This window comes from Myodes glareolus, chromosome 2, assembly GCF_982192425.1.
Source record: "Myodes glareolus chromosome 2, mMyoGla1.1, whole genome shotgun sequence".
In the NCBI taxonomy this organism is placed as follows: Eukaryota; Metazoa; Chordata; class Mammalia; order Rodentia; family Cricetidae; genus Myodes; species Myodes glareolus.
The window spans coordinates 88,497,205-88,521,008 of record NC_142027.1 but is presented as its reverse complement, the minus strand read 5'-3'; the positions used below and the strand labels follow the sequence as shown (position 1 = coordinate 88,521,008).

Below are 23,804 nucleotides of genomic sequence, written 5' to 3'. Positions count from 1 at the left end.
ACAAGTGTGACGTAACTATATGATAAGCAGACATGCGTGCTAATCTAGAAGTTAGGAGGCAAGGCAGCCAGGAACAGTATAAAACTTGAGGCTCACGGCCAGAAGACATTCTCAAAATGACTGGCTAGACACGCTGTCAGAAGCAGTCATAGAGAATCCAACGAACCAGCAACTTGACAGCTGAGATCTTCCAAGAGCCAGAGAACTCGCTCTTGCCAGCAGATCAAGACTTGCTGATCCAGAGGTCTACATCAAGCCATCGAGAGCCACGAACCATTATCAGGTCATATACACCAATGCCTCAGTAAGATAGGGTAGAAGACCTTGCCTAAGGCATAGGAATCCTTGCTGAATCTGTGATGTGATTGAATGTGTGATGTGATTGATTGGCTAAGGATTGTTATAGTTTTGATGTTTGCTTATATCTGCTTTGATGTTTGACTATCTGCAATAGTCAAATTGGAGATTTGACTATTGGCATAATAAACTTGTTCCTAGAACAAAGACTGTGGTCATCCTGAGTATTTACTCGCAGACCTCGAAGTAAGGGCAGAAGGCCTGCTCAGGAATAGGGCTCTTGACAGGAAGATACTCTGCCTGCTATCGAAAGAGATAATACCACTTGTAGATACCAAGCCAGCCACAAACCCTTTACCTACAATGGTGTCCCGTTTGCAAGATTATGCTAGTGCGATGGCACAGAGCTTGTGGGAGTAACCACCCAACAACTAATCAGACCTAAGGCTTGCTCACAAGATGGAGTCCACACCCAACACTGCTTGGGTGACCAAGGACCTGGGATTAGATAGCTCAGAGACCTAGGGCAAAACTAAATAATATTTGTCTCAAAAAGAAAAAAAAAGAAGTGTGGTGATAGATGGCTCCTAATGATAGTCTGCTAAACTCGTAGATCAGCGCCTTATTCAACCATCATCTGAGAAGCCTCCTCCTGCAGCAGATGGGAACCGGTGTGGAGAGACCCACAGGCAGGCCTTGCACAGACAGTGAGAGACCTTGGCACACCCATTTTTAAACAGGATGTCTCCATGCCTCCATCGGAGCCTTCTGCTCAGAGTTCAGGGAATCCTAAGGTAGAGGAGGCAGAGAGTGTAAGAACCAGAAGGGATGGAGGATACCAGGAGAGCAAGGCCTTCTAGGCCAACAGGAGCCTGGAGCCTGCATGCATCTCCACCAGGTCCTCTGCATGTGTATTGTGGCTTCCATTTAGTGTCTTTATGGGATTTCCGAGTAAGAGAGCAAGTGGGCCTCTGACGCCTGTGCCTTCTCGTGGGCTCTGTCCTTCTGTAGGTTCTTCTGGTCCACCTTCGATGTGCTAGCTTTAGTTTTATCTTATGATATTTTATTTTGCTAAATTAAAAAAAATGAATGAGTAAATGAATGTAAACCTAGACATTAGGATAAAGGTTAACACAGAACTGACGCTTGTTCTGGTTCCAAATAACTGTCATTGTTTGATTAGAATTTGGTATTTTTTTTTCTTTTTGGATGTTACTATATTTTGTTTTCTAGGTTTTATTCTTGAAGTGGGTTTTGGGGTTGTTTTAAAACAGTAGCTAAAAGTTGGGTGACTAGGGAGGAGAAGAGGGTCTGAATGGACTGGTGGGGAGGGGAAGAATATCATCAAAATATATCTAAATTTAAATATTATTTAAAATAATAAAAAAGAACTTGAAAAAGATCAAGCAGGGAAGGGTATTTGAGAAAGGATGGAGGATAGAGAATGAAGTGGGAAGTGAAAATGCAATCTAAAATTTACAAATAATTAAAAAATAATTTTGCATGATTTTTTTTTAAAAATAAAGAGAAACCCTCTGAAAGCTAGTCACTCCCTAAAGAATACCTGCTGTTTGGTGAGTGCATTGAGGGAGTGCTCCCATCTGAAAGTGTGTGCTCTCCTTCCTTTGTTGAAATCCTTGCCCCAGGTGCGGCATTAGGTGGTGGGGCCCTTAGGAGGTGGTTACAAATGATTTTCATGTCTTTATGAAACAGGCCCAAGGGAACAAGGAACCTTTCGGCCACACAGCAAGGTGTCATGGATGAGTCAGGAGCCAGCCCTCACCCAATTTGAACCAGCTTGTACCTCATCTTGGTATATGCCCTAGGCTGTTTACAAACCACAGTGAGCAGGGCAGATGGTTCTATCAGTTCTATCAGATGGTTCTATAGTCCAAGACACATTGTCACAGCAAATGTCCACTCAATTTAACTTCTGATACTAACCTGTGTCGACATGCCCACTATCAGGCACAAAAAACTACCGCAGCCTCTACCATCCTACACTACCAAAATTAGCTGCATGTAAAATTCAGCAGCATTTTTTTCTTCTGGCAATGGAGACTGTGAACACTGGGAGGGGTTCTGGTGGTTGTCCCTGGCCTTGGGAGCCAGAATCAGGCTGTGCTTTGCAGTCCAGTGCTGGCAGAGCCAAGAGGCAGTGCCACCTGTGGCTGGCTGTTGCAGCACTGAAGAGCACAGTCTTGCACACATTCAACCAGTTTGGGCACCAAACTGTTGACACTCTTTCCCGAGGAGACTGGAGCTAGCATAGCCAGCATTCTTTTACAAAGAATTCCATCTGCAGGCCTTTGGCAGACCAGCCTGGCTTCCCGCATCACTTGCTGTCAGGGACGAGAAATTGGAAAAGCGGTTCATTAAATTCGTGATCAACTGAGTCCAAGAAAGATGGGACCCTTCTACCTGGCACCCTTTTGACCACTTCAGACTCCACAGACACCCAGGAAAATCTGTTCCTTCTCCGGAGTCTCTCAGTTTGGGAACCCTGTCTTTAACTGTTCTTTGCCCCATCCAATAGTGCGTGGTGGGGAGAAAAGAGTCTGGATTTTCCCCTTACTCAAGACTTAGAATTTTTCTTGTTTGCTCAGCCAAAGGGAAGGCAAGAAGGATTTTCCCAGGAAAAGAGAAACGACTTCATGGGGCCTTAAGATAAATTGTCCCAGCACTGAATAACATAGTTAACCGCCCAGGGGCACGTTCCATCAGCCCCTGATCGCTGAGTTGGAAAGGAAGGTGTTTGTGAAAGAACACAGACAGCTGTGGTCTGCAAACCTCCAGGGAAGGATGGTGTGGTGGGAAAAGGCAGTTTAGGGGTGGGGAGCAAGGCCCATTCCTGTCTTTGTGTTTTCCCTTGAAAGCCTGGAGCTCAGCCTCCCACTGAAGTTTCTGCAAGGCCAGAAGGCCATTCGCACTACAGGAGAGCTCCTTCTCCAGATGCAAGGAATGGCTTGGATGGGAGCTTGAACAGCTTCCTCTGTTTAGTGTTAGGAGGCAAAACACAAAACCGCACTGTCTTCTTTCTGAGGACTCGGGCAATCGGGACCCGGGCAATCGGGCTGCTGGGTATCTGTTCTGAAGGCTCATATGAAGATTTGTTGTGTGGGGGTGTGGGGGTTTTAGGTAAGAAAACCCTGTAGTTTGAGGGCGCTGTTGTTAGCATGCAGCCCTTCCCGTGTGTGAAAACAGCAGGCTGTGGGTGTGACCGGAAACAAGAACAACACACTGAGGCACAAAGACATGGACACAGAAACAGACATGGCACAGTTAATTAAATTTAATTTTCAACATTTTAGATTGCTTTCTATTTTACATGTATGGGTGTCTTGCTTGCATGTGTGTATGTGTATAATATGAATGCAGTGCCAGCGGAGGCCAGAAGAGGGAGCTGGATCTCTGGTACTGGAGTTACAGATGACTGTGATCTGCCCTGTGGGTGCTGGGAACTGAACGCTGGTCCTCTGCCAGAGCAGTCAGTGCCGCTAAACCCTGAGCCATCTCTTCAGCCCCAGTGGTTACATTTTTAATGAATTCTGATTAAAATACTGATTTCTCCAATGAAAACACAGACAACATGTAATACCTAATGTATTTCAGTAGAGCTGGAACACACAGAAAAACAGGCACAGAAATGTCCATCATGAAAATATAGCAAATATAGCAACAGAGATGAAGAACCCCTCAGAAGGCTGAAGAGTAGACTTGACTCAAATAAGAGAAGAACCAGTGACCATGGTAGACATTCCGTGGTTGCCACTCTCAATAGATGCACCAACAGAAGTCAGCTGAAGTATAAAGGGTAAATATCACTCAGGGGAAAAGCACTCCAGAATTGTGTAAGAGCATCAAATGAAACAGGCCGGAGACATATTTGAAGACACAGTGGCTAGGAGCTTTCCAAAGTCAATGACAGGGACTATTGTTTTAGGAAGCTCAGGGACCAAAGCCAGCCAAAGAGAGAAACCACTTTATAGCATATTCAAAATGCTGGAAACAAAAGATGGAAATTTAGAAGGGCAACAGGAGAAGACAGACGCATGGAGGAAGCAAGTCCAGAACACTCTGTTTTAGAAGAGACACCAGCAATAGAACAATTTTCAGTGGCTGAAAAACCTGTTGGAAAAGAATTCTGTACCTGGAAGGATTACTTTACATGAACTAAGGAGAAATGGCGTTTTTAGGCAAACACAGTGAGGGAGGAAAGTGTGAACCCCAACTAATCTTAGACTCACCCCGTATTCGGACTGGGTTAATGTCACCGCAGGAGGGGTCTATCAGGAAGAGAAGCTATGAAAATGGTACAGAATCTTCCAACAGACAAACTCATATCAACAGACAGAAGGGAAGAGGGCTGGAAGGGTGGCAAACGTAAGCACTGGAAATACATAAAATACCTGTCTCTGCTCAAAGTATCTGTCTGAAATCCACAGCAATGTGTGTTTCTACTCCCATTAAAAAAATAAAATACACATAACTTTAGCAAAAGACCAAGGATGGTGGTACTGGGTACAGACAGGTAAAGGACCTTGAAATGCTTTCGAGGAAATGTTTGGTACAAAATCTAATTAATTCAAGATGTATACTGGAAAAACCATGACAACCAATAACTAGATAAGCAACATAATAAATTGATAGTGAAGATGATATAATAAAAAATAACATGGGTTCACCTAAAGAAACATACAGAGGGAAAAAGAGAAATATAATAAAATAATAATAAATATAAAATATAATAAAATATAAACTGGGCATGGTTGGCACATGCCCTTAATCCCAGCACTCCAGAGGCAGAGGCAGATGGGTCTCTGAGTTCTAGGTTGTGCTTGAATAAGTAAAGATTAGGATAATATGGGAGGTTTTCCCTCCAAATGAGTGTAAATCCATGAGTGGAGCTTGCGGCAAAGAGAAATAAGGAGGTGCAGGGTATAACAGATCATATTGGTAAGTGATTGACAAAACATAAAATGCCCATGACTTTAATGTGAAACAGAGAAAAATCTCTTATAAAACAAATTCTGAACTACTTCAGTATCTAAACAGGAGGGGATGGTGAGCTCCTGCTATGTGTGAAAGGGATGGAATTAGAGGCAAAAAACAAAATGGAAAAATGACATGTATTTTCCTCAGTAAACAGGGAGAGGTAAGGAGCTAAAGGTAGCGATAATATATTTATGTACACATTTGTGTGGAGGAATTTAAATTTAGTAATAATATGCAGTTAAAGGATGAAAACAAAAAGCTGCAGGCTTGAACGGCAGAGAAGATTAGAAAACTGGAAGAACAAGAATGGCGAACGGCAATAATGGTACAGAAAAACCCAGAAGCAGGCAAAGAAAACATCACTGCCATTGTGGGGCTAAGCAATTTCTAGCGTCAAAAGACACAGTTTGTCATATTAAAAGGCAGAATGCCTCTCTGGACAGGCCCTGGAAGCAAGCTACAAAATCAGACTGAAGGTAGGAGAGATGGCTCGGTGGTTAGAACCCTGGATGCTCTCGCAGGGGACCCAGGTTCCCAGCAACCTCAGCGCAGCTCACAACCGGCTGTAACTCCAGTTCCAGGAGATCCAGTGCCCTCTTCCGGTCCCTGAGGTTACCAAGCACGCACGTGGTCACATTCATTGTGCACACAAAACACCCCCCAACACACAAAATTTATAAGGAGAAAGTAAAAAAAAAAAACAAAAAACAAAAAAAAAAAAAAAACAGACTGAAGGTTAAGACTGGAGAGTAAGCGTAGCAGGGGAGAGCATTGCGTAGAGACAAAGAGAAAAGAGACAGATGAATGCTATGTTCATAGGGATTTTAATGCAATTCAGTTTGAAAGCAAGAACCGAGTTTTTAAAAAGAAACAAGTTTTTCAAAAGAACTGAGTTTTTAAAAAGGACAATGTAATGAGGAAGTTAGTCAGCAGAAGCATTTTGCATAATCTCAGGGTCAAAAATAAAGCAGAGGGGGCTGGAGAGGTGGCTGTTTTTCCAGAGGACTCTGATGCAGTTCCCAGCACTCACAAGGTGGCTAACAATCATCTGTAAGCCTAGTTCCAGGGGTCAGACGCCCTCTTCTGGCCTTCCCGGGTACTGCTTGTATGTGGACTGTGCATATTCCTGCAGGTAAAACACCCATACAAGTAAACTAAAAATAAATCATTTATTTATTTATTTTCAAGACAGGGTTTCTCTGTGTAATCGTTCTGGTTGTCCTGGAACTCACTCCGTAGACCAGGCTGATCTTGAATTCACAGAGATCTGCCTACCTCTACCTCCCAAGAGCTGAGGGCTGGGAATAAAGGTGTGTGCCACCATCGCCAGGTCAAATATTTATTTGAATGAAAATAAATCCCCAAAATGCAGGGAGAGATCAATAAGGTCATGTTTATTATCTCATGTCTTTAACATTATTTTTCAGATCTTGACAGTTCAAAATATAGTAAGGCAGCAGTAAGAAGGACTTCAAAGTACATAAATAATTTTTTCTCATAAATTGTTGTAAGGTATAATTATATGCTGGATTAAAACATACTTCGAAACTTTGAAGAAGTCCCCAAAGTGGAGACTGCTTTTCTACAGTGTTCAAAACAAAGATCAATAATAGAAACATCTTTAAAATATCTTCATTACTGGGAAGTCGAACCTTCTCTGGAGAGGAACTCAAAACTTGAAACCAAAAACGATAAAAATAAATAAATAAAAAGAAGAAAACATGTGTCATCAAAACCTATGAGACACAGCTAAAGCTGTGTGCGGGCGTAATTTGTAACTTTAGCTGATTTCACTTGAAACTGGTACACTGCAGTGCGTACATACCCATACTACCCAATCTATTTGGAGCAATTTCACCTATTTGTCCTCCGCCATTAGAAAGCGACTGGGCTGGGGTGGGCGCGTCCGTTGGTCTCAGGGTCTCTTTCTGTGGCTGCGTTTCCCTTTCCCATTTATCCCCTCACCAATGTCACAATGCGAGTGAATGAAGCGATCAAGAATTTGTCTATCTGCCAAGAAAGAAAAGCAGAGGTTTCCAACTTGAGTATGAAGAAGCAAGGTCTTAGAGCAAGTGTCTGGTAGGAGTATGCTATGTACAAGTTTGCTATGAGAGAGTAATTTGAGGGTACCGTGTATAGTGTAGAGCGCCCTGGGGCCTACTTGTTCTGCGTGAATCAGCACGCTCCCTGGAAAGGGCGTGGGCTTACGCCACGGTCATCTGTCACTCTTCCTCTTCCTTGGTGTCACAATGCCGGCTGAAACCAGTAGCTGAAGGTCCCAGGTGCGTGTGTGTGTGTGTGTGTGTGTGTGTGTGTGTGTGTGTGTGTGCACATAACTAGCCCACCAAGGACCAATCTCTCACACATTTTTCACACCTTGTAAACTTTTATGCAAAGGAATTCAAAATTTTTAACTCCCCTACCTGGTAAAACTTTGTTCACGGAAAGTCCTAGTGCATTCCCAGACTTGATGGCTGGGAGCACTCACTCCTCCCTTGCTTTCTTTCTTTCTTGTTGCTTTCCAATCAAAAGTAGCCTATGAGGTCAAAGCACAGCCAGAGAGGAGGCACCAAGTTCCCCTTGCGTTAGAGATGGGAGACGCAGGCCACCTTGGTCTTGGGTGCCTGCTAGCCCAGTCTGGGTCACAGTATACATTTTTTTTTTTTAAACAAAAACAAATTGCCTTGCCAGCTTACTTTCCGTTTCTCTTGTGTCTCTTTGTGTGATACCAACAAGGTTATCTTTTCCCACAGTGTGGAAATGTAGCCTGTGTTCTGTCCAGCCACAGCTGCCTCTGTTTGTGAGCTGTTCCTACTCTATCCTCCCCCTCCCTTGGTCCCAGTACTTTTCCACTCAGCTGTGGCTCCCATGAAATGAAATGTGCTGACCTGACTGCAATGTTTGCAGGTGACATGTGACCTGTTTGTTTCCACCACCCAGGAAGTCCTTCTCGATGCTTCCCAGGCAAAACTGTTAACCCCAAGACAGCCTCTGGTCCCATTTCTTTCACCGTGGATGAGATTTACCTGCTGTGGACTTTCAGATAAACGGAATCCGTACAGAAGCGCCTGTTTAACGTTTGGATTTTGTTGTGGCTCAGCATCTTGAGTGCCGACATTTTGTCTCATGTATCAGGAATGTGCTCCCTTTTATTGCCAAGTTGTTAAAGCATCACACCTCGTCCATTTCTCCTGTTGCTGGAGATGGGGACTATTTCCAGTTCTGGGATATTGAGAATGAAATTGTATTTTTATGCAAGTCCTTTTGTAGCTGTCCGCCTCCTTTTCCCTCAGGCCAATATCCAGAAGTGGAATTTCTAAGGCGTGACGTAGGCATATGTTTAACTTTGTAAGATGCCATCGGAGCATTCTCCAGAGTGATTCCACTACTGGATACTCCCCTGCATGTGGGAATTCTGGATGCTCTGTGTTACCCCCAACTGCTGCCACCCAATTGGCTCCTTTTTCAGCTTGTCTGTAATTTTGAAGTTTATATTGAAGTATAGAAGCAACAAAGTGCCCTTCTTATAATAAAGACATGCATAGAGTGTAAATCAAACTGGGCACATATCAGCCAAAACAAGATGACCCAGTGTCCATCAAACTTAATGTCAGGCTGCTCAAAGGCCAACTGGGCTTTGGCTGTTGTGTTTGCGGTAGCTGACGCTGATTGACAACTTGACTGGATTCAGCCTTGCCTAGGGTGCGGCTGTGGGTTTTTCGAGGGGCATTTCCAGAGACGATCAATTCATGGATGGGTGAGCAGGTGGTATCTTTCAGAGGATGGCTTGGATGAAAAGAAGTCTAGAAGAAGCATCAGCCAGCAGGTGTTGATAAATACCTCTTCCTGGGTCACTGTGTCTGTCTTGCTGCTGGCATCCTGTGCTGACTTCCTTGACCTTCAAGCATAGACTCAAGACTCCCCAGTGAATGTCTGGACTTAATGCGGTTTCCTACTGGGAGTGCCGATCGGGTGCTTCCTGAATTGGACAATTATCTCATTCTCTTTACCTCCAGGTGGCCATGGTTGGACCACCCAGCCCCTACCCTATATGGCAAGCTAATGAATCCCCTTTTATACAAATATTCTATTGTTTCTGTTGTGGACCTAGGGCTGACAGCACCTCACACAGCCTTATTTCTCTAATGGTGATAGATGTCACTATACTTACACCTCTGTCTTCCACACTAGATGGTGAGTTCCCTGTTAGGATGGATTTGTTTTTATTTATCTTTATATTAAGTTAGCATGATAGACATGCAACCAATGATATTTGCTGAATGAGTGACTACACGTATTCTTTTAAAAATTATTTATGTTTGTGGGTGTTCCGTCTGCATGTCTGTCTGTCTGTGTGCCATATGCTTGCCGTACCCATAGAGGTCAGAATAGGGTGTCAGGTTCTCTGGATCTGAAGTTGTTGATGGTTGTGGGCTGCCAGATAGATGCTGGGAATTTAACCCGGATCTTCCAAGAGTAGCCAATGCTCTCAACCACCGAGCTATCTTTCCAGTCCCAATCCTTGCAATTCTAAAATTCTGAATTACGGGCTTGAGAGAAAGACATTACAAATTGTACGTCGGTGGAAAAAATAGGGAGAGAGTCACAGCTTAAAAAGATATCGAGAAAACCAGCTTTCAGATAATTTTATCACTCAAGTGGGAGGACAGTGGGCGGATGACAGGGTTTTACCAGCAGATAACATATGCAGGAACTGCTAGCTTCCAACTTGTTGGAATCAAACTCAGGGAATAAAATAACTCGGAACATAGATCGTCCACTAATGAACACAGTCTGAGCTTCTCAAGTTAGAAACGAACTCAATATGGGCTTCAACATCCTCCTTCCAAAATGCTCAGAACTCAAAATGGTTCAGATTTTCTTGGATTTGGGAATATGGGCATATACGTGGTGAGGTCTCTGGGAGATTGGCTCCAAGTCCAAACACAAAAATTGCTTCTGTTTGCTATACGCCTTGCAGACACAAGCCTGGGAGAATTGCATGCAACCCTTTTAGCATGCCTGTGCTTTAATGTTGACACGTGGTGTGAAGTGAGGTGTGGGAATTGTCCCCTGTGGTCCCAGGTGTACTCACAGGAGTTCAGATTTCATGGGAGAGATGTTTGTACTAAACAACAGCCTGCCTTCAGTGTCCCACTCTTCCTCCCCAGTTCTGATCTCTCCTCTACCCTTGCTCAGCCTGTCCACTCTTCACCCCAGCCTGGGATATCACTTAGGGGGGAAGACTAGTGTCTCCTCCCACCCACCCCACTTCTCTCTGTCTCTTTCTCTCTCTCCATCCTTCTCTGTGTGTGTGTGTGTCTCTCTCCCTGTGTGTCTCTCTCTGTCTCTCTCCCTCCCCCCTTCCCTCTCTATCTTTCTCTGTTCATCAAAATACCACTGCTGTGGTCTCCTAGCCCACAGAAGCTTACTACATGACTTAAGCTGAGCCAGTAATAAGTGAGCCTAAGACATCTTAGGTCCCTCCATTCTGACATCCAGCTGAGCCCCGCTGTGAAGGTGCTGCTGGGATGGTCACAGCTGACAGGCCTTGCCACCATCCCTGCCACTAGGAGATGGCAAGAGGTTGGCTGCCTAAAAACTTTAAGGGAAACGCCTACTTGCCAGTCGCCCCCTAACAGCTGCAATGATGGGTGAGGGATGAAAGTAGAGTTGAGACAGAGTGGCTTCTCCAGCAGCCCAGGGCATGGTGGCACAGTTCTGGGGTCTGCCCCCAGTGCTGCCCTGGACAACCAAGAAGAAACAAAAGCCTAACTTGTCCCAAAGCAAACCTGGCTGGTGACTGGATGGACAAATGTCGCTGGCTGGAAAGTCCATCTCATGTGGGAAGGACAGATGGCCAGTTAACAGCACATAGCATAGGAGCCTCCCCCACCCCCACCCCTGCACCTCCGCTCACTCCTAGGGAACAAGGCCAAGCAAGCCTCAGCTTGCACACATACAGAGAGCCAGAAACCAGGTGTCTGGCCTGTGTGATGGTCGCATCTGGTATGGCCGGTCCCTGATCCCTGGGCAGAGGCCAGCACCTTCTGAAGGAAGCACAACCTAAGGGATGTGGCTCTTAAAGGTAAAGCGAGCTTTCTGTAAATGCAGAGGGTGGTTTTACACCATTAGCATGGAAACTGAGAGCAGGCAGGCAGCCTGACTTTGCTGGTGGACTTCCCCTGTGTCTTCAGGGACTTGCTCAGCAGGTTTCCAGAAGGCTCTCAGTCCCTCCTGAAGAGAGAGCCTGGTCTTGAGGTGTTGAGAGGAATGAGGTTTCCAGAAGAAAACATACTTCTGCTTCCATAGGAGGCAAAGCAGCTGCTTAACCTATTTCCCTGATGCCCAACATCCAGGCACTTGTTCTTTTTCTTGGTGTGTGTGTGTGTGTGTGTGTGTGTGTGTGTGTGTGTGTGTGTGTACACTCAATCCTTAAAAGCATTTGAGAGGCTAGAGCAATGGTTCCGTGGCTAAAATTGTTTACTTTGCAAGCCTATGGACCTGAGTTTGAGTTCCTATTGTACACATAGAAAGAGCCACCCATGGTTTCAAGGGCCTATAATCCCAGCACTGGGAAGCAAAGATAAATGCCTCCCAAGGAGCTTACTGGTCAGTCAACCCATCCCTTGAGCTTCTGATTCAAGAGGAAAAGAGAAGGATGGGAAGCAAAGGAGGAAGACTCCCAAGGCTTCCTCAGACTTCTGTGTATGCACACACAGTAGGGTTTCAGTCTTGTTTGGAGCAGGAGGTCTTGGTGCTGGGGGTAGTCTTTGCCAAGGGAGGGGTTACGCTGGGACTGACGAGGAGTGGTGATTAGGGATGGAGGGGACACAAAGCGGGCCGAGAAGGAAGGGTGACATCGAAGAGTGAGCAATCAGGCCATCTACAGCAAAGGCCTGATTGCAGAAAAGGAAGAAGCTGGTGGCCTCACATTGCCTTGTGCACAAAGTTGGGTGTAGGAGGTATCTTAGGAATGTGAAAATATTAGATCCTCTTCTTATGTTTCTTTTACTTCCTCCTTGAAACTAGTGTGTTTTCTGGTGGACAAGCACATCTGTGGTATAAAAACTTATACCTTGGCCTGGAGGGATGGCTCAGCCGTTAACGGCTGGGCTCACAACCCAAAATATAAGAGTTCGGTTTCCAGCACCCATGGCTGTCTCTCTAGGTACTAAAAAAACAAACAAAAAGATGGGGGGGGGGAGACAAAAAAATAGGAAAAAAAAACTTATACCTTATAAGAATACTCACCTACACTGGGTTGTGAGCACACGCACACACACACACACACACACACATACACACACACCAGAGACCGCTGACAGGCAGCTCTGGGAAGGAATGCTTCCTGTCCTGAAACTTCTTTGTTTCCTTGTTGACATATACTTTCCCAGGTGACTGGACATCCCAGAGCTGGTCTGATAAGCTTGCTACAGGGACTAACTCCACTCTGTCCTGAGATGGCACTTGCTATTTGGGGGTGTGAAATATGAAGATTCTTGTGTGTAAACAGCCTGTCAGTAACAAGTACAACCAAACAGGAAGTCGAACGTCAACAAAATACAATGAAGTTGTGAGACAGTACAAAAGCTAACTGGAGGAAAGGGAAGTTACCCCAGCGCACAGACATGCGCCTCAGCCACCTGTGAGGTGAGACCAGACGCGTTAGACATAGAGCTGGCTATGTGAGCAGTGGACTCTGGTGAGCCTCTTAGGAAAAGTTTTCAATGATCAAGGTTTGCATGGCACTGTGGATTTCTTTTTTAAAAAAGCAGTTGTGGTGGTTTAAAAGAAAATGGCCTCCAGAGGCCCACAAGGAGTGGCACTATTAGGAGGTGTGGCCTTGCTGGAGTGGGTGTGGCCTCCAGAGGCCCACAAGGAGTGGCACTATCAGGAGGTGTGACCTTGCTGGAGTGGGTGTGGCTTTGTTAGAGGAAGTCTGTCTCTAAGGAAAGACTTTGAGGTTTCAGATGCTCAAGCCAGGCCCAGGGTAGTTCACTGTCTCTTCCCGCTGCCTGAGGATCCAGATGTAGAACGCTGAGATTCCCTTCTGGCACCAGCCTGCCTGCGTGCTACCTTGCTTCCCAACATGATAAAGGACTCAATTTCTGAATTTTAAATGTTTTCCTTTATAAGAGTTGTTGTGGTCATGGTGACCCTCCACAGCAATAAAACACTAACTAAGACAACAGTCTTTGTCTTTTTGTTTGTTTGTTTTTGGAGGGGGTTGTTTGGTTTGGTTTGATTGGGTTTGGTTTTCATATTCAATTCCAGTAGTTAAAATGGGAACAGCTCATTAGACATGGGAATAGCATGCTAAGAAAGGCATTCACTATGCTGGTAAATGAATGAGGCCTCTTACCTTTGTAGGAAACACTTTGCAGATACTTGTGGATTTGGGAGGGGGAGAATGAGTCTAAGAACATCAAGAAGTCCAGGCAGTCTTTCCCATAGTCACTCTCGTATGTGGTCTGATTCTTCGTGCGTTCCTGGTTCCGCATATAGCTACGCAGCACAGACGGCACTACAGGGACACAGGGCAGCAGCACAGGCTGTCAGCAAGCCAAAATGTCGTCCTTGTCTGAACACACCCTCACACTGAGCCCAGCCTGGAGCCTACTCAGCTCCAGGATACCACCTAGTCATCCTACCATCGACCAGGGGCTGTACCGAGTGGCTGTGGCTGGTGATGCTAGAAGCACAGGGATGGGAGACATGGCCCAGGGTTGAGTATGAGCACCGTTTCCAGAAACTCAACTCTTCAAGAGGTCTGCTCTCAACACTGTGTGTAATGTTCACCACTTGCTTAATGCTAAACGGACTTTGTAAATGTTTCATTGTCTCTCAGAACCTCTCCCTGCATCCTCAGAGGGGCACGTGAAGCGACCCATTTCCAGGGACTTGGAAAGCCTTAGGATGAGCACTTTGGAAGGAGGGTGACATTTACAGCAAGCATGTGCTGTCCATTCAGAGGGGCCAGTCAGAGGGGCAAGCAACTCCAGTCACTCACATTTGATATGAATTATGATTGGATTAATCTGGATTCTGAGATTTGTGGAGTTATTAATTTCAATAATAGAAATATGATGTTTTAATAAGTGATTTTTTTATAAGTGGCCCAACTTTTGTAAAACACAAACACCCTAAATACTGTCCCAGTCCCAGGCATCCCCTTCTAAAGGAACAAATGTGAGGAACAGGCTGGACAGGAGACCTAAGCCCTCCCCCAGGAGAAGAGCACCAGGGGCTGAGAACTGAGAAAGAGAATTTATGTCCCTCTCTCCCATGCTTCTCAGGGTTCCTTTACCCTGTGGCTTCACAGGGTGGGAAATTTCTACTCCTTAACCTCTTGGGAAGAAAGCAGCTACCAGCCCAGAAAGGACTGTCCCCGCTGTGAGAAGATTCAGGCAGATGGGATATCAGATTATGAGGGTACCACCTTGGAGTGTGGAGCACTGCCCTGGGTGTACACACAGGGGCAGGGGCAGCCCTCAGCAAAGGTGGGTCACCCCTCGTTGCTACCACTTGAAATTCACTCATGACTCAAGGCTTTAGACTAGGAGTCCGTGTTCCCCTTCCATCATGTAGGTCTGGAGTCTTGAACTTAGGCCATCAGGCTTGGCTACAAGCATCTTTAACGGCAAAGCCACTGAGAGATTTTCTTAACGAGCAGCTTAGTGGTTGCCCGGCAATGGAACTCGTGAGACATTCCTATCAAAAGTGATAGGGATCAGAATCGTGACAGTTCGCTGGGACAGGATGGGAACTGATTCTGCAAATGCTTACAGAGCATGCCACAAGCAAAGACTGAGTGATTGACGAGTCTAAAGGGATTCCCTCTAAGCTCGGTCACTTTAGGGCATCTCCCGACTCCAACCGCTGCTCCACCCAGGCAGAGTGCCATCAACTTAAGGCACAAGCTGGCAGTCTTCTGAGATTCACAGTTCCCTTGCCCTGAGACTGGGCACTACAGTGGCACAGACGACGTGGCCATTATCAAAACTGGCTGCCAGGGCCTTCAGCAACATCAGCGTTCATAATGGCAAGCTACTGAGAGTGCTCACAGCAGCATCAAACCATAGCAGCAATGGCTGCTAAAAAAAAAAAAAAAAAAAAAAAAAAAAGGCTGGGCAAACTTTTCCAGGCTCAGGCTTTGGTAGGACCCAGAAGTGGGAACCTGAAGATGGAAGATGGAGAAGCGGTTGTGAGGGACCAGACACAGTGGGTTAAACTAAGAAGAGGCCAGAGATGTCCAATCACAATGCATGTACAATTTACAACTAGTTCTGAACACTGGATGCCAGAGCAGATCAAAAATCCCAGGTTCAGGGACTGGAGAGACAGCTCAGTGGTTAAGAACTGAGCTCTTACAGAGGACCTGGGTTCAATCTCCAGGACCCCCATGGTGCCTCACAACCACCTGCAACTCCATTGCCAGGGGGTCCGATGCCCTCTATTGGTCTCCCAAAGCACAAATGAGCTACACAGACACAAACGCAAGTAAAACAGCCATGCATATTTTTTTTAAAAAGTCCCAGCTCCTCGTTCCCCCTCACCCTGCATTTTGGTCTGCTTGCTAGTGGACAATATGAGAGAAAGACCCCATTCCTCTACTTGTCAGTTAATAGCAATAAAACTTTTTTTCAAAAGTCAGCACCATAGTGTTGGCATCTATGTGTCAGGTCGAGAGCCCTAGGGGACCACTATGCATTTGTAATCCCTAAAAGCTTCCTTACCTAGACCCTGGGAAGCGACAGGCAGGCTCGAGTAGCATCCATATTTGAATTCCTGCAATTCAGGAATCTTAGCTGGAATTTGGTAATGGTGCCGGAATTCGGTGTCCAGAGGCCGGGGAAGGAGTTCTTTCCAGTCCAGGGACGTGGGAAAAGATTTCATGGTCTTCTTAGCTGGGGTGAGATGGGAAGACAATGATTACCCCTTGTCAACTGTCTGAGTGGCTTGCACTGCACCGTTTCAGCCAGCAGCTTCCAAAGCACACGGTTAAACTGACTCTCCTCGAGTTTAGAGGATTAGTCTGTGTACTCTATGAGTGCTTCAATCACGGAACTATTTCCACTCTCGGACATGGAGTATATGCTCAACTGGTCATGGTAGGTTTGATCTGTTTTTTGCTTTGTTTTGTTTTTACTCTTTGTTCTTTTGGGGGCCTGCCACCCAGCTCCCAAATAAACATATTGAGGCCTACTCTTACTTATGAATATCCAGTCTTAGCTTGGCTTGTTTCTGGCCAATTTTTCTTAACTTCAGTTATCCCATCTAGGTTTTGTCTCTGGGTTTTTATCTTTCTCTTTACCTTTCTTTACTTCTTACACTGTGGCTTGCTGTGCTGCTGGGTGACTGGCCCCCCGGAGTCCTCCTTTCTGTCTCCCTTCACTCCTAGATCTCTCTCTCTCCCCAGATTTCCCCTCCTATTTTATCTCTCTGCCTGCCAGCCCTACCTATCCTTTCTCCTGCCTAGCTATTGGCTATTCAGCTCTTTGTTAGACCAATCAGGTGTTTTAGACAGGCAAAGTAACACAGTTTCACAGAGTTAAACAAACACAATGTAAAAGAATGTAACACATCTTTGCATCACTAAACAAATGTTCCACAGCATAAACAAATGTAACACATCTTCGACTAATATTCCACAACAGACCATAAGTCGTTTTTGAATGGCTAGATACTCATGGCCATGAGGAGTCCTTAGGAACATGCTGCTGGGCACAGAGACCAGCAGTGACCCTGCTGGGGTCTTCCGAGGCCTTTTCAAGGCAAACCAGAGAGAGAGGTTTGGGGTATGGCCAGAGTTGCTGTGTGAAGCAGGATTCTCAATTAAATCTGAATGCCATAGTGTAGTGGTGATCATATCTGTTTCCATGCTGACAGTCCTAAATTCAATCCCCAATGGAACCATGATGAAAAGCGTTTCTTGGCCAGGTGTGAGGCCAGCCTGGTCTATACAGTGAGTTATAGGCTTGCTAGCTAGGGTTACGTAGTGCCATCTTGTCTCAAAGTCAAACTAAGACTCTGCAGAAAGGCATATCCTAAAGGTAAAAATAGAAGACCATCAAGATCAGCACCGGAAACATGAACTGTAACAAGGGGAACTGGCTTTGCGGTCTTCACATGCGGCTCTCATTTGTCTCATTCGTCAAAGCCGAGTTCTCCAAGCCTGAACGTGAAAACAGCCACTTTTCAGTGCTCCGCATCTTCATTTGCTTTAATTCCTCAAGGAACACTCAAAACCACGGCACAGCTCTCTGCTTCAGAAACGTAAAGTGGTAAAGACGTGAACTCAATATAATAACATGTGGTGGATCCTGTAAAAGTTGTTACAATGGAAACACGCATACACACACAAGAGCGAGAGAGACAGAGAAGGAGAGAGAGGAGAGATCCCCAAAGCCTAGACTTAGATGACAGGTCAAACATGGAGCATTGCGGAGGAAGGAAGTAGCATTGTAGACAGCAGGCAGCTTCAGGGCCCTGGCGAATCTGTGGAGTGGGCAGCCGGGGAGAACAACAGAGAGGGGTCAAGGACCAGATGACACAAATCGTGTCAATTGTCAATTGAGGCATTTAGCTTTCGCCTTGAGGTCAACAAGAGTCCACAGAGAGTCGTAAGCCAGAGCTGACGTTGGCTTGCACATCAATGAACCCACTGTGACAGACCAAAAAAGAGAGCAGGATAAGATGCCATTCAAAGAGAGAAACTGGCGCCCAGAACCAGGGCTGTGAAAAGGGCGAGAATGGGACAGAGTAAGAGACAAAGGAGGAGTCTTGATGGGACTCAAGTTTGCCTGCACGTGGAACAGCAGCGATTGGCTTACACTGAGCAGAAGAGAAACATGATTTTCATAAAGAACAGAGATCTGGATGCTTCTCAATGGTCCCGATGTCTATCTACAGATAGCATTGTCCTTTGATCTTACACCCGTCTAGCTCCAAAATAGTGTTTTCCATACATTCTGCCATTCAGCAAGTATTTCCCCAGCTCTTTCTAGCTACCAAGCCCTTCACTGGCTATGAGTAAACTAGGGCCTCTGGAGAGGGGTCTTAAACCAAATATGAAAGATTAAAACAAACAAAAACAATGACGACGAAAAGAATCCTTGATAAAAGGGGCTGGGAAGACGGCTCAGCTGTCAAGAGTTCTTCCTGTTCTTGCAGAAGACCCAAGTTGGTTCCTAGCACATCATGCCAGCTGACTCACAACCACCTGTAATGCCAGCTTTGGGGGATCCAACATCTCCAGCCTCTAAGGACACCAAGACCCTCAGCAGATAGAGTCCCTGTATCTACAACCTTCTAGCTTCCAGCACCATGAACCAAACTATGGTTTATAAATTCCTAGTCACTCATCAAATCTGTGACCCAATCCATAAGGACAACAATCTGCAGGAGAAAGAACTTATTTGGGGGGGGCACAGTTTCAGGGATTTTTGTTTATGGTCAAGCTGGCTCCATTGTTGCCGGGCCTTGGTGAGCCAGAGCATCATGGTGGAGAGGATAGGATGGAGCCGAGATTCTCACCCCACGGCAGCCAGGAAACACAGAGAGATGGAGAAGGGTCTGGATAAGATCTGCCTTCAAAGGTCCATCCCCACCAACCCTACTTCCTCCAGAGAAGCCCCTCCCACCTAAGTTTCAATTATCTCTTAAAATAGTACCACCTGCTGGGGACCAAGCTTTTAACACATGAGCTGTGTAGATACTCAGAGTGCCCAGACAGCAGTGTTCCGCTACAGGAGAAAACACAGACATTTCCCTTTGTAGGAAAGGGAATTAATACAAAAATCACTTTATGGTAATGAGCCTGAAGGTATAAACATCACACAGAAAGGTTGATGGAGTGACTCAATGACTTGTCCAGTCTCAAAACACTTTCTTCTTTCAGAGCTGTGTACTTAGGACTCAGAAGAGGATGGGAGGGACAATGGTTAGGAGGAGAGAGAGACTAAATACTGCTCGTCAGCCAAGAAGACCTCAACGCCTCCCTCTCCAGCCTCCCTCTAGCCCAGCAGTCACGTGCTTAGCCTCCTAGTTCTACAAGCACCCTCTTCTAAACACGATCATCCCCGTCTCTCATTTAAACCAGCCGCCAACTGGGAAGGTGTCTCCGGGCGTGACTCTACGCAACTAGTTCTGGATCACCCTCTGGGAATGGGAAGGGGTGTCTGTTCTTCTTTTTCCCTTTTCCCTCCCTTCTTTCTTCTTCTCTCCTCTTTCCCCTGTTCCTCTTCTCTTTTCTTTTCTCCTTGCTTTGTGCTTTGAGACAGGGTCTTGTTATACATGTCAAGCTAAACTTCCAAGTCCTCTTGCCTTGGCCTCCAAAGATGTGGTTAGAGGCATTCACCACCATTCCTGAATGACTAATGGCAGTCTTCTTCAGACTCTGGATTCCGTTGGGATAGACATTCATAGCAATGCACATTTATCTGCTTGTTCGCCTTTCAGTGCTAAGGATCAAAACTGCTACCACTGAGCCATGCTCCAGGCACCACCCCCCCCCACTCCCATGCTTCTTACAATGTGTACCTTGTTGGTAAAATTTCTTGCCCCACACTAGCTTGGGAGTTCGTGTAAGAGAAAGACTACCTCTGTGCCATTTGCCACCACGGTGGCAGTACCCAGGCCCATGCCCAGGGAAAGAGGGAGCACCTGCTTACCTTGAGCCACATCCACGAAGTCCCTCTTGGTATGGGAAACAAATTGATTTGCTATCGCCTGCCGGACTTTTTCCATGGGCGGAGGGACTATCCAAGGGAGGGGGCGGGTTGGTTTCCCTTTGGGGAGTGTCCACTGAAAGAATTCCTGTTAATCAATGCAAGCACGGTTTTAGTAAGAATTCAGGAAGGCTCGCCTCATGGAGTCGAGAATACCCCTGAGTGTTTGTGTGTCCGTAGTCTTTGGAAGCCTTGTAACCAGCAGCTACGCTGCAGCTGCCTATACAGAGAGTGTGGCAAGAGGGCCTGGCAGTTACAAGCCGTAGCACAAGTCCTGGCTCGGCTACTTTTCTTGCTGTGACAAATAGCTGACCGAAGCAACTAAAGGAAGGACGGGATTCTTTCTTTCTTTTTTTAAAGATTTATTTATTTATTATGTATACAACATTCCTTCTATGTATGCTTGCATGCCAGAAGAGGGCACCAGATCTCATTATAGATGACTGTGAGCCACCATGTGGTTGCTGAGAATTGAACTCAGGACCTCTGGAAGAGCAGTCAGTGCTCTTAATCTCTGAGCCCAAGGACGGGTTTCTTTACGTCGTGGTTTGAAGGTTATAATTCACTGTGGTGGAGAATGCAAAACTGAGAGGTGGCTGGTCCTGTTACATCCTTAGTTGGGACATATAGGCAGATAAATGCCTGAGCTCAGCTAGCTTCCTCCCCGCCTCTGTTTATTTAGTACAGGACCAGAGCCACCAGGGATGACAACCACTCATATTCGTGGTGTATCTCTCCTCAGTTAAATCTCTCTGCAAACTCTCGGACACACAGGCCAGGATGTCTCTGATGGGGTTCTAAATCCAGTCAAGTTAACAATGAAGATTCAACCATCACAGATAACCTCTGTGTGCTTGCTTTGACCTTTGACACTGACAAGAGAAGAAGACTGTCAACTTCATGTGTTGAGAGCAGAACTCTTGTGTGAACAAGAAGCATGTTAGTTCTGATTCCGGCGACACATCTGTAAGGAGCAGAAATAGTGTCTGGGGTCCCTTTGAGTCTTAGAGTGTAAAACTTTAAGACAATCTGAAGCCATTTCTGACAATTCTGAACCCTCTCAGCCTCCGTGCCATAGTGCTTACCCTCTTCCCCTGGGAACCAAGGACCTAACAGCTACACATGCACGTATGTTCTCCAGAATTTGGGGCAAGATAACCTTTAAGATGTTGACTCAGTTCCTGAACAATTACCCATACACGTATGTTTTGATTCAGTCCCCTGGGAAACTGGGTCAAAATGACCTCTTACCTCATCTGATCTGACAATAGCTCTCCAGCCAATTATTGGTATTAGCCCTTTTCGAATAAGTCAATCATAATGGTCAAAGAACAACCCCCCTTGCTTCTGTGGCTTTCTCCTTTAAAAGTAGACTGTACCAGCTACTCGAGGTCTCTCGGCTTCCCGGATGCTGAGGGACCCTGTCATGACAGAATTAATAAAATCCTCATGCTGTGGTGTGTGAGATGGTCTCTGGGGGCAACTCCTTCTCGGTGTTTGGACACTAGGTCCAACAAGAGGAAGAACCTCCCTCCCTTATAGAGCTGCAGCACAGTGATGAAGGATTTAAGGAGGGAGGCATTCTCCTCTGTTCACCTTCACAGATAGCCAGTGACTACATGTGCTGAAATCACCTCCCGGTCTCTCTTCTCACCTTCCTCTCTCATGACTGTGTGTTACAGGTAATCTTCATTGTCAGCTTGGTTGGATTTTGCATCATCAAAGAGATGCTTCCTACGTATCCAGGAGGCATTTCCAGAAAGAGTTACGTGTAGGGGTGAGAGCCAACTCCATCCTGCTGTTGGGATGCTCTGCTAAGTGCAGCCAGGAAATCATGGGTTGAAGAGTGAAAGCCTGAGTCACATAAGTTACCTCTTCTTTCCTTAGGCTGTCCCTGCCTGGTGCTTCATTTCAGCGACACAAAAGCAACCTCAGAAGATGGTACCGCCAGCCTGAGAGCTCCGCGGTGCGGTAGGAAATGGCTGTGGTGAGAAAATTCGAGGTGTTCCCAGCAGGGTCCAAGGCCAGCACTCTCCAACAGTTCTTACTTCAGCCTTGAAACTTCAGTTTCTCTCTTTCTGCTGGGTGGCTGCCACCAACCAAAAGAAGCCCGCTTCCCTTCCTTTCAGAGAAAGCCCTATCTCCATCTCCCTTTCCCCTGCATCGAGGAAAGTGCTTTTCAGAATTGCATCAAAATTCTGCAAGATATTTATGTGCACCTGTGCTTTGCAGCACCCCTTCGTCCCTTTGTGACTTGTCCTCTGTAGAGTGCAATTACCAACGTAATGTATGTGTTGGAGATGCCACTGGGTGTACAGGTCCTCTGTCTGGATTTCGTTGATTGCGTACTCAATGTGTTATTTAGCGAGTGTCTGTCCCCCGGTCATAGACTGAAGGCAGAGTCCTTAGGACAGACTGTCAGCGATGTCTGGGCAAGACAGAATGAGTTACATGATAGATGTTGTTTCTCTATGTGTAATGGTAGCAGCTGTTGGCACTCAGTGATGAATAGTGTCCAGAGTCTGGCGCTAACACTCGCTGGTTGAGAGCACAGAGGACAGTTGACACACCAACTCTCACTGTCTGGAAGCACACACGCATCTGACATGCTAGCTCTTGTTGTTGGTTGAGAACTTTCAGGAACGCCACGGTAACACTCGCTAAAGATCTTTAATAGGGAGCAATTAAGAACACCGGCTGCTCTTCCAGAGGACCCAGGTTTGATTCCCAGCACCCACAAGAAAGCTTACAAACATCTGAAAATCCAGTTTCCAGGGATCTACTGCCTCCTTCTGGGCTCCCTGGGCACCAGATACACCATGGTGCACAGACATACATACAAGCAAATATCTATATACACAAAAAATATCGGAAGTCTTTAGTAGAACTTTAAAGAAAGATTTATGACTGTGTATGTATATACATTTTAAGTAAATATAACAAATTATTTTACATTATTTTTAATTTTTAAGATTTATTAAGGCTATGTAGAGTGGTACACATCTTTAATCCCAGCACTCAGGAGGCAGAGGCAGGCAGATCACTGAGTTCAGGGCCAGCCTGGTGTATATAGCAAGTTCCAGACCACCAGGGCTACACAGAGAAACTGCTTGGAAAAAAATATTTACTTACTTCTATTTTCTATGTATGAGTCTCTCTCTCTCTCTCTCTCTCTCTCTCTCTCTCTCTCTCTCTCTCTGTATATATATATATATATATGTGTGTGTGTGTGTGTGTGTGTGTGTGTGTGTACATGCCTGGTGCTTCAGTTACAGGTCTCCTGGAACTGGAATTATGAATCATGGTTATGAGCTGTCATGTGGGTTCTGGGAACTGAGTCTGGACCCTCTACAAGAGCATCAAGTGCTCTTAATGGCTGAGTCAATGGAAGCCTAGAGAAGACAAATCCAATGTGGTATGATGCATGTCCTTTGGAGCCTCAAGTCTACGTCTCCAGCTCATCTACCTGCCCGTCAGCCCTCCGACCAGTGTGTCTTCCCATCTCCTGTTCTTTAACCACCGCACGGAGTCCATCCAGCCCAGTCTGCTGCATCAGCATTGCACAGACAAGTCAGAAATGTAAACGGGAGTCTTCCTCTCCCCCCTCTTAGCCATCAGCACCATCCACTCTTCCACCTTGTCATCTACCGGACACCCCCAGGTAGCTCCAACCCAAGCAGCCTTCCGGGTAATGAAACCCTTTACACCAGAGCCTTTTGTGATGGGAGAATGGGAGGTGCCAAGGAAACACAGCCGGAGGATCAGCGACCTCTGTCTTGT

General features: G+C 46.0%; 1 protein-coding gene across 4 annotated transcripts in view; it reads right to left on the bottom strand.

Moving 5' to 3' along the window:
- Positions 1-6,659: 6,659 nt before the first annotated feature.
- Tex26 (testis expressed 26) overlaps positions 6,660-23,804 on the bottom strand; it is a 32,431-nt gene continuing 15,286 nt past the window's right edge. For all 4 annotated transcript variants that reach the window (XM_087902715.1, XM_087902714.1, XM_087902717.1 and 1 more), the window contains 4 exons: positions 19,968-20,112; positions 16,032-16,202; positions 13,658-13,819; positions 6,660-7,302 (listed from right to left, as the gene is read on the bottom strand). In XM_087902715.1, coding sequence (XP_087758841.1) covers positions 7,208-7,302; positions 13,658-13,819; positions 16,032-16,202; positions 19,968-20,112 — 573 coding nt within the window. In that variant the 3' untranslated portion in view covers positions 6,660-7,207. The remainder of the gene's footprint in view (positions 7,303-13,657; positions 13,820-16,031; positions 16,203-19,967; positions 20,113-23,804) is intronic.